At 50.9% G+C, this 14075-nt stretch overlaps 1 protein-coding gene across 1 annotated transcript in view; it reads left to right on the top strand.

Moving 5' to 3' along the window:
• Positions 1–13920, top strand: part of DGKQ (diacylglycerol kinase theta) — a 72093-nt gene extending 58173 nt beyond the window's left edge. The window contains exons 23-24 of the mRNA XM_076065820.1: positions 4312–4461; positions 8577–13920. Of these exons, the coding sequence (XP_075921935.1) occupies positions 4312–4461; positions 8577–8663 (237 nt within the window). The 3' untranslated portion in view covers positions 8664–13920. The remainder of the gene's footprint in view (positions 1–4311; positions 4462–8576) is intronic.
• The last annotated feature ends 155 nt before the right edge of the window (positions 13921–14075 follow it).

The following is a 14075-nucleotide window of genomic DNA, read 5'->3' as shown; positions in this document are numbered from 1 at the left end:
CATGCCCCCCCCCCCGCTACCCATCCCCACCCCACCCCCCACCCCCCCCCCCACTTCATCCAGGGTCAGCCCACCACTCACCCAGGAAACCACCGCTAACTAGTTCCCTGTGCTCTCCGGTTAACGTGGGTGGCCCCTCTATTTGGTTGGTGTGGAAGTCGGGCACCTTGGTGCGTGGATCATGGGGAGAGATCGGGTGCAGTGCCAGGGTGCCGAGCCTGGTGAGCGCAAAACCGCCGTCTCCACTTTTATGGTCTTCATTGGAGTTGATCACCTTCGCTATCATCCATATTTGTCATCGTCGTCATAATTTTTATTAAGTATCATATACATCGTCAACATTGCCCTCGTCTGTATCACTGCCATCGCCACCACTATCACTAGCATTGCCACAACACCGTCATCATCATGGTGGTCACCATAATTGTTATTCCTAGTGTGCACAACTCATCAAAGTGTGCATTGATGAATTGGTCAAATACAGAAACGCGACGTAATGCAGGGGAAAAAAACTCTCTCAACCGTATTGCAAATTGTTATTATTTCAACTAAAGAGCTCTTATCACCTTAATAAAGTTTAAGTGTTTTGTGCTGTGCATGCAAATTGAACACCGTGCTTAACGTTGGATCCTCAAAAACGAGGCACAGTTTTTTTGTTATTTATTCCGATTTGTAAACCGGGAACCCAGATCGACGCTCGCCTGCATCTCGGTGACTGGAAGCCTGCCCACCCAAAATCCGCTCCTCGCCGCCAAACAGCAAGCGGAGAATCCGCTCGCACGCGGCCACGGCAGGCTACTCGGAAAGGCCTCCTGCTGCCGTGGGAGGTCATTTAATTAATCGCATTGCGTCACTACGCCCACCGCATGCACGCTGCGGTGGGCACGTTGTACGCACGCCGCAAATCCCCCACGGGTAATCCTTTTTCAGCGCAGGTAGACTCCACGATGGGTGCGTGTGTGCGTAGGAATAATGTGACATTTAATCCCCTGTGGACGGACGCACGGACGAGCGAGCAGGCAGAGCCATCGTTCGATATCAGGCTCTCCGTTCTCCTTCTAACCCTTTGGGAGATGGTTAATGTGATCCCCCAACAGCTGCCGCAGGGTCATCTTTTTACTCCGGCTTGCAGCTGATAGCGGAACGCCGTACGACGTCGCAGCTCGCGCGTCACGCCGCTGTGACTTCTCCATGTCGGCTCAGCCAGCGTCGGATGCGTGACGTGAGCGGGCGACTGCTGAGATGTAATGCGGGTTTCTCTGCCTCACTCTCCCTCCACTTTTCCCGGGGGAGACGCTAGCCGCGACCCGTGTGAAACAGAACAATGATGAACGTAATAATGATTCGCCCTCAAATGTCAGGCAGCAGCTAACCCGATTAAACAGAGCCCTTCGATGCGAGGTGGGGATGGTGGATGGCAAGTTACCAACAAGGGTGCTTGAGTGGCACTGGAAGGTCGGTGACCAACAGGAAGATCTAGAGTCCCGTGAAGGATGAGGGCGCCACGATGGCGAGATTTTAGCTACCTCGCCTGGTATACAGGAGGTCGTGGGTTCAATCCCAACCTTGATGCCTGTATATTTGGAGTTTACATTTTCTCCCCGTGGTCGTGCTGATTTTTCTCCGGGTCCTCCGGTTTTTGCCCCCCAGATTTCCCCCATGCGTTTATTGTATTTGGCTGCTATAAATTTCCACGTGATGAGCCACATCGTTGAGATAATTTGTTGCCAGATCGTTTCTGAAAAAGAGCTATATAGCTCGGTGGGCCTTACCTGGTAAATAAAAAAATTGTTTCGTTTGTATGTCACCTTTGTAACGAGGAAAAGACCTGAAGCCAGGTCGTATGTACAGACCTGGAAGGGCATCCGTGCCGTACGGTGACTTAGTGTGTGTGTGTCTCGTGTACCTTTGTGTGTGTGCGTCTCGTGTACCTTGAGCCGGGTTGGGGTCCGTTGACCCAGCAGGAGAACTAGGTGAGGCGCAGAGTTTACCTAAACTAGGTGAGGCGCAGAGTTTACCTAAACCATAGCATAAACTCCGTGATCCTTCTAGCAGTGGATTTTGACTAACCATCGAACAAAAAATGGTCACTGCATCGTGCTTTCAAATGCGCTTCTGCTGCCGTCTGGAATGCTCTCCCCTTCCGATATTAGGAAGCCACTGAAGCTATGCACTTTGAAATCATCTAGATTCATAACTCATTTTTTTTTAGAACTGATTTTTGTGTTTAGTTTGTTGTCCTTTCCCCCCTACGCCTCCAATTAGCATGGTTGGCTACATATGGTGAGAAAGAAGTTCAACATACAGTGAGGGGAAAAAAGTATTTGATCCCTTGCTGATTTTGTACGTTTGCCCACTGACAAAGAAATGATCAGTCTATAATTTTAATGGTAGGTTTATTTGAACAGTGAGAGATAGAATAACAACAACAAAATCCAGAAAAACGCATGTCAAAAATGTTATAAATTGATTTGCATTTTAATGAGGGAAATAAGTATTTGACCCCTCTGCAAAACATGACTTAGTACTTGGTGGCAAAACCCTTGTTGGCAATCACAGAGGTCAGACGTTTCTTGTAGTTGGCCACCAGGTTTGCACACATCTCAGGAGGGATTTTGTCCCATTCCTCTTTGCAGATCTTCTCCAAGTCATTAAGGTTTGGAGGCTGACATTTGCCAACTCGAACCTTCAGCTCCCTCCACAGATTTTCTATGGGATTAAGGTTTGGAGACTGGCTAGGCCACTCCAGGACCTTAATGTGCTTCTTCTTGAGCCACTCCTTTGTTGCCTGGGCCGTGTGTGTTGGGTCATTGTCATGCTGGAATACCCATCCACGACCCATTTTCAATGCCATGGCTGAGGGAAGGAGGTTCTCACCCAAGATTTGACGGTGCATGGCCCCGTCCATCGTCCCTTTGATGCGGTGAAGTTGTCCTGTCCCCTTAGCAGAAAAACACCCCCAAAGCATAGTTTCCACCTCCATGTTTGACGGTGGGGATGGTGTTCTTGGGGTCATAGGCAGCATTCCTCCTCCTCCAAACACAGCGAGTTGAGTTGATGCCAAAGAGCTCCATTTTGGTCTCATCTGACCACAACACTTTCACCCAGTTGTCCTCTGAATCATTCAGATGTTCATTGACAAACTTCAGACGGGCATGTGTATGTGCTTTCTTGAGCAGGGGGACCTTGCGGGCGCTGCAGGATTTCAGTCCTTCATGGCGTAGTATGTTACCAATTGTTTTCTTGGTGACTATGGTCCCAGCTGCCTTGAGATCATTGACAAGATCCTCCCGTGTAGTTCTGGGCTGATTCCTCACCGTTCTCATGATCATTGCAACTCCACGAGGTGAGATCTTGCATGGAGCCCCAGGCCGAGAGAGATTGACAGTTCTTTTGTGTTTCTTCCATTTGCGAATAATCCCACTAACTGTTGTCACCTTCTCACCAAGCTGCTTGGCAATGATCTTGTAGCCCATTCCAGCCTTGTGTAGGTCTACAATCTTGTCCCTGATATCCTTGGAGAGCTCTTTGGTCTTGGCCATGGTGGAGAGTTTGGAATCTGATTGATTGATTGATTGCTTCTGTGGACAGGTGTCTTTTATACAGGTAACAAGCTGAGATTAGGAGCACTCCCTTTAAGAGTGTGCTCCTGATCTCAGCTCGTTACCTGTATAAAAGACACCTGGGAGCCAGAAATCTTTCTGATTGAGAGGGGGTCAAATACTTATTTCCCTCATTAAAATGCAAATCAATTTATAACATTTTTCACATGCGTTTTTTCTGGATTTTCTTTGTTGTTATTCTGTCTCTCACTGTTCAAATAAACCTACCATTAAAATTATAGACTGATCATTTCGTTGTCAGTGGGCATACGTACAAAATCAGCATGGGATCAAATACTTTTTTCCCTCACTGTACATACATATGTACCTGCCGATAACCTCGTCAATTTATAACATTTTTGACATGCGTTTTTCTGGATTTTCTTGTTGTTATTCTGTCTCTCACTGTTCAAATAAACCTACCATTAAAATTATAGACTGACCATTTCTTTGTCAGTGGGCATACATACAAAATCAGCAGGGGATCAAATACTTGTTTCCCTCACTGCACATACACATGTACTTGCCGATTAACTCGTCCGATGGCAACCACCGCAGCATGACGAAGAGCGGCCCCGGCATCGTCCGAGGTTGTTTTAACATCGAGATGGTGCAGGTGACATCGATAAATACACAGACGGTGACGACGACGACGACGATGATGATGTTCGATGTTTGTTTCCTCTCACCCCCCCCCCCCCACCGACAGGGTCAGGTACAGGGCGGTCTTCGCTCCGGAATACGTATTGCGCAAGGCCAGTTTATCCGCGTCGTGTTGCAGCGCGAGACGCCCATCCAGGTGGATGGGGAGCCGTGGCTGCAGCCGCCCGGGAACATCATCGTGTCGGCCGGGCCGCAGGTGAGACGCCGGCCCCCGTGTTTCTTCATTGAGGAACGTTCTTTTTATGGCCATAACGCACAACGGCAGTTACTAAAACCGGGACAATTTGTCGATCAGGTCAATTGATCGCCTCCAAATTGTTACCGGTTACCCGGGCCCGTTTAAAAACGGCTCGCCACCCAGACATCCTGCCTCCCGAAGGCAGGAAACCCCCAACTGGCCACACCCTGCTTGACGGTGTCTGACGATGACGTCGCCAAGCCCCGCCCGTCACCTCCCGTCCAGCGGCACACTTTGGGAACGGAGGTGAGGCTTTTCTTTTTTAACCCATCTACTTTTTATCCCCCGTTATACCCGACAAGGTAGGTAACCAAACCGCTAATCGCCGGAGGAATCGATTTTTACTTAATCAGAGAGAGCCCAGCAGCCGCTCGCAGAGGCCTTGCTGGCGGCGGAGCCAACGCAGATGACGGAAAGGGAAGCGTGGAGAGGTGGTACGTGCTTGGAATTCCACCGAGAGACGGAAAGAGAATCGCACGGATCGGAGAACAAGCACGGGTTTAGAGACGCGTCTCGTGGAGTGTTCGGAGAGGAAGCGGAGTTTGGCAGGACGCGTCGTCGCCGGTGGGGACGATGGCTGCCGATTGAGACTAACGACGGCGTGGCAACCGAAGGAGAGGGAGCAACGCCTGACGGTGGACGTCAGCTGCATAGACGAAGCGAGGAAATCAACTCGTGTACAGAGGCTCGAAATGTTTTTTTGATTGCCTCGCGGGGCCGTGAGAGATAGCGACAATGTGTGGAGGCCTTCATCCGGCAGTGGATTGATAAAAGTCAGAGCGTCTTCCTGCTCGAACAGGCAATATTCCAGCATCAGTGGTGCAATTCCATATTCTCCTGGAGAGACGAGTTCACGTCCCACAAGAAGCGGTACTCATTGTATCGACTTGCACGGATGATGAACCCTCTCCGACACTCGAATGGGATTTGTCACTGGCGACCTGCAGGTCGTGATTTCCACATTGTTGCCACCGAACCTTTTGAGCTCGAAGGAGGCTGGGGTTTACATCGAGTATTATTCGTGGACCTCTGGATGCGATTGTAAATGACAAAAGCGAAGGGTGTGATTGTTGGTCAACTTGGCTGGCGTCCTCCATGATGGAGCGGTGCCCTCCGCCCCCCCCCCCCCGCTCCCCTTGCCCATTTGCAACTCCACCATCGAAGCTGCTGTTGTGAAGATCGCACATACCAACAAAGACATTTCCTTTTTTTAACGCTGCTGTGCGCATCCGTGGAGCGATGATCAAAACTACAAAATTGTCACGCGTACTAATTACAATTCTGCAATTTCGTTAATGAGCCACCGTTGAGTGGTGGAGCACGCTAATTGGAAATGCGCACGCTCACACGGCGACGATTGCAAACAGCTTCTTTCCTGCGCGCATAATAATGGGAACCCATTTCTCGACGTCTTCTTCTTTTGAGGTTTCAGCTAGTCTCTGTTTTCCATGGGTTTTTTTTTATCCCTGTTCGCTTCCGCCGCCTGCGCCGTCTCGCGGAGCTTTGTTGGCCGTGTGTTGGCTGCGAGCATTTCATCTTCTTGCGCCGCACGTCCGCACCATGGAACGCATCTCGCCCCCTCCCCTGCCTCCCATCAAAATAACAACTTGGCAGTCTATGCGAGCCGTGCACTTCGTTCGCTGTTGGCTGCCAGCTGCGGAGCAATTTTTTCGATCTGCGTTGCCGGCTGCAATTAAATCGCCGACAGGCTTCGACCTTTCGTCCACAGCTCTCGTGTACGAACAATGGAGAGAGTGCTTGCTCCTGAGCCTCCAGTTACCCCCCCCCATCGTCACTTAACACCGCATGGACGCCCCCATCCCAAGGCGACCCGCGGGGTGGCAGCCAATCGTGGTGCCGCGATATCGCTCGTGTTCCCACCATCGTCGTTTCTTTTTTTTTCGCCACTCCAGCAAAGGCCAAAATTCGCATAAGTAATGCGCTAGCGCGGCCCACGAAGGAACTTCCCCTCCCTCCCCGCGCTCGCTGGCAGCCATCGGTGACGGCGTCTGGCGCGAGAACAGCGATGGGTCACGGCTCGCAGGCCCCGGCTCGCGTTCCGCGCGCGCGGCAGCCGACGCTGGCGTTTACGTGGCGAATGAAATAATGGCCCTCTCCGACTGTCGTCTCTCCTCTCGAGCAGCGCGTCGCGTTTAAAAAAAAAAAATCTCCGTTTTGAAGCCCTCCGTCGGCCTCGCGCTTGAAATTGCGAGATCAGTCTGCTCTCATTTCTTTAATTCTCGTCCCAGAGGAGCCTTTTATGTAGAGGAGCTCCTCGCTTCAAATGGTCCGCGCTTTAAAGGCCCTCCATTGGTGTTGACACGCGCGAGTTGCCGCCGAGTGAAGGGCCACTCGAGCCTCCCTTTGTCTTGATGAACCTTGTTACCGTGCGGCACATTTAACTACGAAATGCCACAATCGCGATAAAGGATTTTTGAGGGATTGCTCCCGCAGAGAGAGAGGCTGCTGCTTTTTTTCTCGTTCCCTTCTATGCCTTGGGTTATAAAAGAAAAAAAAATCTTGGTTTCATTATTTGAAGGGCATTAAACGATTTGCGATGGGATTTAATAATTGGCCTGGCAACATTGTTCACGGTTCGAACGTGAACGTCGCAAAAAGGCCAACAACCTCTGCAAAAACCCATTGTGTGCATCCCCCCGCGTAAGTGACGGCACTGGGTCCCCCATCCCTTGCCCCCACCCCCTCCCCCGGCTCTTGCCCCTCCCCGTCCCTCCCCACCAGGTCACTACACCAGAGCTGGCTGTTTCTTCCAAACGTAATATTAATATTCATTGTTCGATTTTCCCTGTCCTGAGCCTCCTACTCGCATGGACCTAACTGCCACGACCTTCGTGGCTTAGAGAGAGACCAGCTATCCCACTGTGGATTGACAAATGACTCTAAGTTAATATTACACAGCAAAGCCTTGCGGAGTCTCAAGACTTGTTCCGGATGGTCCTGCATTGTGATGTTTCGCTTGTGTAATTAGTGTTTGGATTCATGTGGGAGGAAAAACGGGAGTGCCCGGAGAAAAAGCACGTGCACGAGGGAGGGATAACAGCCAAAGGTCTTAACTGATGCATCCAAAAATCCATCCCTTGTAATGGTGTCTCCTGGCCACCTTGCATGCTCGAGTCTACAACCCCTGGATGTTCCCTGCTTGATTTCCATAATACGACCATATCGAGCAAATTCCAGGGCAAACTGCCCGTTAGACCTGTGCTTACCTTATTGTTAATATCATCCTTCCGCTTATTTAACCGGCAAAGCCTCAGAGTCTCATCTCTTTTAAAGAGAGTCCTTCCAAGTTTCCCCAATGGGGTGGGGGGGGGGGGGGGCGTTGTTGCTCCTATGTGTAATTCCAATTGAGTAATTTACAGATGTTTTTTTTTATCATGCCCATGTTTGGCTAAATACCACTTACATTGTGTGGACTAAACCAGAGCACCCGGAGGAAACCCATGCAGAACAGGGGGAGAACATACAAACTTCACGCAGAGTCGGGAATTGAACCCAGACTGCACTGTGCCACCTCCTGCCACCTTGTGCTTTGTTATTCATGGAAACGAGACCCACGGATGTGGCAGCTCCTACTCAGAGAGACCGACGATCCCTCGACACCCCCTCGCCGTGGCGGTGTGCGCTACCTTTGTTTCACACGGAGATGTAATTGGGATAATTCTGACGTCCCGGGAGCCCGTGGAGGATGTTGGCTGTCTGCAGGTGTTAATGAGACACGTGTCTGTGTGGGGGGTGCGGTAGTGTAGCGGTTCACGCGCGGCTCTCCGAGCCTGGCGGCCCGGGTTCAATTCCCACTCGCAGCCAAAGATGATCTGAATTGGTCCTTGGCCACCCCTAAATCGACTCGGCCTCAAATGAATACCTGGTGCCGTGTGTCAACATCGCCACTTGGGAGACAAAGGCGGCCGGGTGTGGTGCTACTCGCTAACAGCACTTGTCCCCAACAGTCTGTTAAGGCTGCACGGGAGGTCTTTGTCCCGGCGCTGCGCCGATTGAAGCGGTGAGCCCCCGCGTCGCTGTGCGCGCCTGACAATGGAACACCGTGTGCCCAGGTGAGCATGCTGAAGAAGAGCAAACAGCGGCAGAAGAAGGGCAGCCAGAGGGAGTCTCGGGGCGACTCCACCGCCGCCGATGACTGAGTCATCTCGCCCGTCGCGACGCACACGGCGTCGTCAACCCTCCCTCCCTTCCAGCGCCGCCCGCTCACCATCGAGCAGCCGCGAGCTCTCCGCCATTCTTCGCGTCGCCCGCTTCTCGCGCCCGCTCTGCCCCCCCCCCCCTGCCGCCGCCGCCACACGCACAGAACCCTCGCGGGCGATTTGATGCGTTCAGTGTGATCATCCGCGTCGGAATTGGTCCGCGTGAAGAGTCGTCTTAATCAGCCCGAGTGTTTGAGGCGGTGTCCATAAACTCCCACCCAATGTTCTCAGAGCCCCCCCCCCCCCCCCCCCTAATCCTACGTCGGAAACCGCAGTTTCTTTATTCGGAATTTTTGTTGTCGTTGCTGAATATGAAAAAGATTTAAATGGTGTCTCTATATTAGTGATGCAAAAACACCTCGTAGTGCAGGTGGTTGTCTGTCGCTGTGGTGGTCGTTTACTGTAGTTTAAAAAAAAAAATTATGCAAACATTCCACGTCGCTTGACCGCAAAAAAAAAACGGTTGCCTTTGTTCCGAATCGATCACCGGGGCCACCGCCGCCTCCTCGTCGGTGTCGCAAGTCTGTGACGCACGCCGCTACTCGGCACGTTCAAGAGTTGGTTCGGTTTCTTTTAATGCCTGACAACAAACGCGATCGTGGAGTTTTGATGACGACGATTAACACGACTATGGTCAGGATTCAGATGATGATGACGGTGCGATGAATTTTATTTTGTTTACAGGACTAGTTTCCATTGAGCCTTCCTCGACTCGAACCGCCAGTCCATGCCGGCGTTTCGAGTTGGATCGACTCTTCTGGCCCGGTCCGTACCGAGGAGCTGCCGGGCGAAGCTTATTCGCTCCACGCTTTGCAGTTTCCTTTTTGGCCAGCGATTGCGCTCTGTAAAAACCACACTCGCCCAAATATCTCCGTCATCCAGAGACTTTGTAGAATTAGTCACAGGGCGCTTGTAAAGATCACGGAAAGGTGGCAGCCCACGTATGCTCACGCACGTACACGTTGTACGTACACGTGCAATATGTGCCGTTTTTTTTTTAATATCCAAATAGCCGCTCGTGACATTGATCGCTTATCCGCTTGTCCCTTGGCAAACATCTCCAAAACGTTGAACTTAGATGTAGCAACTCTTGTAGGGTGCGCTCGCAAACAGCAGGGAGGAACACAGCATGCCACGTGGCCAGCCATATCCTGTACGTACCTAATGCTGCTCACTCATCGTTCAACATGGCAGTCACTTTTGGTAAATAATTTCGTTCGTGACAAAACTAAGCCACGAAGCAGCGCTCGTTCGCAGCAGAAACATTTTTGAGCCAAGTTGCGGACCGGGCTACAACGCCATCTCGTTTTGGGGCCAAAACCACTATAAGTTCGACAGGAGGAACACGGACTTGTTTTACGGTGGATTTATTTACTTGGGTTTATTTTTTATCCTGGAGCAGATGGTGATATATTTTTGTGTTTTTATATATATTAAATTAGTATCTTGATTTTATTTATTATTACACATGGGACCCCGTCGTCGTAAGGTAGATAGCTGTGTGCCAGGCCGGGCCGGGCGGGACCGGGTCGGGCCGGGTCCCGTGGGGCCATCGCCACCCCTTTGCCGAGTCGGGGGCTGGGCACGCGGAGCCGCCCTGCGCCTTCCGCGGCCGCCCGGGCCACACACCGCGGGGGTCGCCTGGGTGAAGTGGTGGGGCTGGGGGGCGGCGACGGGTGTGGGGGGGGGCGTTGGGGGAGGGTGACGATCGGCGGTTTTTTTAATTATTTCTGTCCATCATGATTGTCCTTTCTGTTTTGGAGTCGTCGACCAATCAGCAGAGAGAGGATTGCGTACACTGAGAAGGGTGGCCGCTGTCGTGTGCAAGACGGCTTCCTCATGGTGCCGGCCCTGTGGCCGAAACGTTTACGTTGTGGAGAGGGGGGGGGTGTTTTTTTCTCTCAATGTATTTAGGTTGCGTGTTCATAATGTACAGGCTGACGCGCGCACCTATACACACATTCCATGATCGCGATTATAAATGGAAACCGTACTCACCTGGTTCGACTGACGGTCGTCGCAGAGGGTTGAATAATCGTTTTAACAGATCGCACGTGCGTTATATATCTTATATATATTTTAAAAGAAACGAAGGTAATGACGACGACGATGATGATGATGATGTGATTCAACGAATAGTGCCACCCATTCCAGGCTGTCGCATAATAGCCCCCAAGCCCTAACCGCAAGGGTTAACCGGCGAGACCTGGGCTACACAGATCTGTGGCCTGGTTCAGAACGAGTGGATTAGATGGCAAAAAAATAAGGGTTAAAAGTGCATTACTTTAAGAGATTGCCAAACAAAACAATGGGCTGTGTACATTGTGTAACGTGCGCTTAACACAGTCTTGTTTGCGTTGACCGGCAAATGTGTAGATATGGGGAATCTGTAATTAAATATTGATACAAATCTGAGAAAAACAAATCTAAAGAAACCCCACGCCCAGCAGGACCTGGTTCGCAGTGCCGCGTGCAGCTAAATCGGGGGGGGGGGGGGGAGTTTCCCCTTGGTGGTGGCGGCGAAGAGCCCACGCTGTCGTGGGCTCTGGGTGGTTTGAGGAAGACAAAGATCTCCCCTTTATTCAGTGCGGGGTTTAAAGCATTGGGACATCGACGATAACGATGGACCCCCAACCTCATTGTCCTTCAAGAGGACTCGACCTCGAGAAATAATAGCCTTGCTTCATCAGAATCGCGCACCGCTCTCTGTCTCGCATACTGCTGAAGCAATTCATGTTAAGTCTGTGTCGACCTAAGGGGGATGCCTCCGAAAGGAGCAGCTACTACGACCACTCTCCGCTGATGTTCGACCGTGACTCGGAATCGAACTCGTAACATAGTGCGGTAACAACAGCGGCGCCGCTGTCCTAACCACTGGACCACCACCCCACGAAGACAGAGATCTCCCAGTATAGTCTTCATAGACTGTTGGGGCTAGTGTTAGCGAGCACCTATGAAGGCCGGAACGGCACACGGAGGGGGTGGGTGGCCAACACCACGCCTGACCGCCTTTGGCTCCTTAGTGGCGATGTACTCTTTTGAAGCTGAGTCGACCTCGGGGAGGCACAGGACCGGTTAAAATAATCGTCACTGGTGTTGGTCGTGAGCGGAAATCGAACTCGGGTCGCCGGGTTCGTAGCGTAGCGTCCTAAGCGCTACACTACCGCTCCCCACACACATACATACACATACACACACCCGTGTCATGCTAAATGCGTGTCGCGGAATATGAGCTCTTGTGGATCAGACCCGCCGCCGTGACGTTTCTATAACCACTGAGCAAGCTGCACGCGAGGTCCACTCGCAAAATCAACCAACATCGATTTCCTCCGTCACGGTTCAACTCTCGAGCCTCTTACCGCGCGCGGTGGTCTCCCATCGACGCAGGCTCCGTACCGCCGACACGTCCCCTGGATTTTCACAGATTTTAGTGTTTTTTTTAATGTTACATTTAGGCTCACGGCATGAACACTATTTTATCAGATTGTTCGTTCAAATCGCTACCCTGCATAATGAACAATAATGGAATCGTTGAGGAAGAGGGGGTGGATCGTTACTGGCCTCGTTCATTCAAAGGGTCCCCTTGTAGCTCCGTATATGAAGCCAAAGCCAGCAGTAACTGAACGGTGACGTATTCACTGGGCCACGTTGTTTCCGTTGTAAAACAGCCTGGCTGAGACCACACCGTGATGTAAAGATACATATTCCCCCCGTAATAGCGGTACACATTGTAGGGGCAAGTGCTGTGAGCGAACACCTATTCAGACCAGGAACGTGTCCGCCCGCCTTGTATGTTATGTTACCACACCAGTTTTTTTTTTATGTATGGCTGAGTCGACGTAGGAGAGGCTCGGGCTGGGTTTAGATTTCACTCACCACTGCCGTGAAGCTGAGTACACAGACACACATACAGACACATGACCTACATAAACATGTGCAGACAATCGTATGATGCAAATACACATGCAGACACGCAGATATGCACTAAATAAAAATATAATTTACAGCCCTTTGTTAATCCACTGCGGGGTGAAGGCCTCCCCACATCATGTCGGTCATGGGAGTTGCCTGGCCATACTTCGGTACGGAACTGGTTTAGGTTGCACTAGCCACTAATGTTAGCCGGGGCTGGAAATCAAACTCGGACGGCGTGATTATTGTTGACACTGTGCTAACCGCTGCGCCACCGCTCCACTCCAGAGACGCGTGCTATTTCAATCTATTCCCATTTATCTCGATGAGAGCCCATTGGCTCGTCCGGAAGATAGCGGGATAATGTATCGTAAAACCATTAAATCGTGAGCATAATCGATTACATAATGTAGATTGTGGTTGATTAGTTAATGGCAACTGCGGCTGTTATGGATTCCACATGCATCTCACTGGAAAAAATAAAGCATCGAATCGTGATAATCAAGTAAATGCGTGGTATTCTCATTGCAGTGTCTGCTTATGGGGCGAGCAAATGAATCAGTTAATGTGCGTGGGATGTGATATTCCCAGCATGGGCAAGTGGAGCTCGAGGAGCGAGGGAGGGATTGGGGGAGGCGGTTCATTGTTGCCACACCCCCTAATTATTTACGGTCACGGTGACCTCGACTATGACTGCCTCGGGGATAAAATGTTTTGCCCTGTAGCCAAGAATAAGCGTGGGACAACAGCCCCCCACGTGAAACCTATACCGAGTGCGATTCTCTCGTTTCATGCGGGCCGATTCCCACGATTCGATATGGATATCCTTCTCGCTCGAATCTCAGCTGGCGCGCTCCTGGTTAATCCAAGGTTGTGCTTTCACCTGGGTTAAGTGAAGAACGTTCAACTCGAATTGAGAGAGAACCGCTTACACCCCCCCCTACCCCTGATTTAATGAATTGTGGCAATTCGATTTCAAAACTAAAGCTTATTATTTTGTTATCGTGGCGGATGTAGCGAGCGACCTCGTAGCTGGAAGGGGCCACGTGCAGAAGCCGTTTCGAATACAAACGCATAGGATCTTCTCTCTTGCCACGTGATCTGATGCGTGCGTCGTGAGCGTATGAATCGATCTTGATCGATGTTATGGACTGTCCGGCGAGATGACTGTACAGGTGGATTGTTGTTGTGGGTGACTCGTGCCTGCGCTGTACACAGTCGCGTTGTGTCTGTCTCGCTGATGGTGTCTTTGAATCTATTAAAATACGCGCATGTGACCAATACACAGAGGCGATGATCCGACTCATTAAACTAAACTTTTTAATATATATTTTTATACCAGGTAAGGCTGTTTATAGTTCCTTTTCAGTAGCGACCTGCCCACAAATGATATATCAACGAAGTGTCTTATCACGTGGAAATGTAAAGCAGCCAAATACT

The sequence above is a fragment of the Petromyzon marinus genome, chromosome 9 (assembly GCF_048934315.1).
Source record: "Petromyzon marinus isolate PM22_M1 ecotype Great Lakes invasive population chromosome 9, UKy_Petmar_22M1.pri1.0, whole genome shotgun sequence".
NCBI classification, from domain to species: Eukaryota; Metazoa; Chordata; class Hyperoartia; order Petromyzontiformes; family Petromyzontidae; genus Petromyzon; species Petromyzon marinus.
The sequence above is the reverse complement of the archived record's forward strand: the minus strand, read 5'-3'. Positions and strand labels throughout refer to the sequence as shown.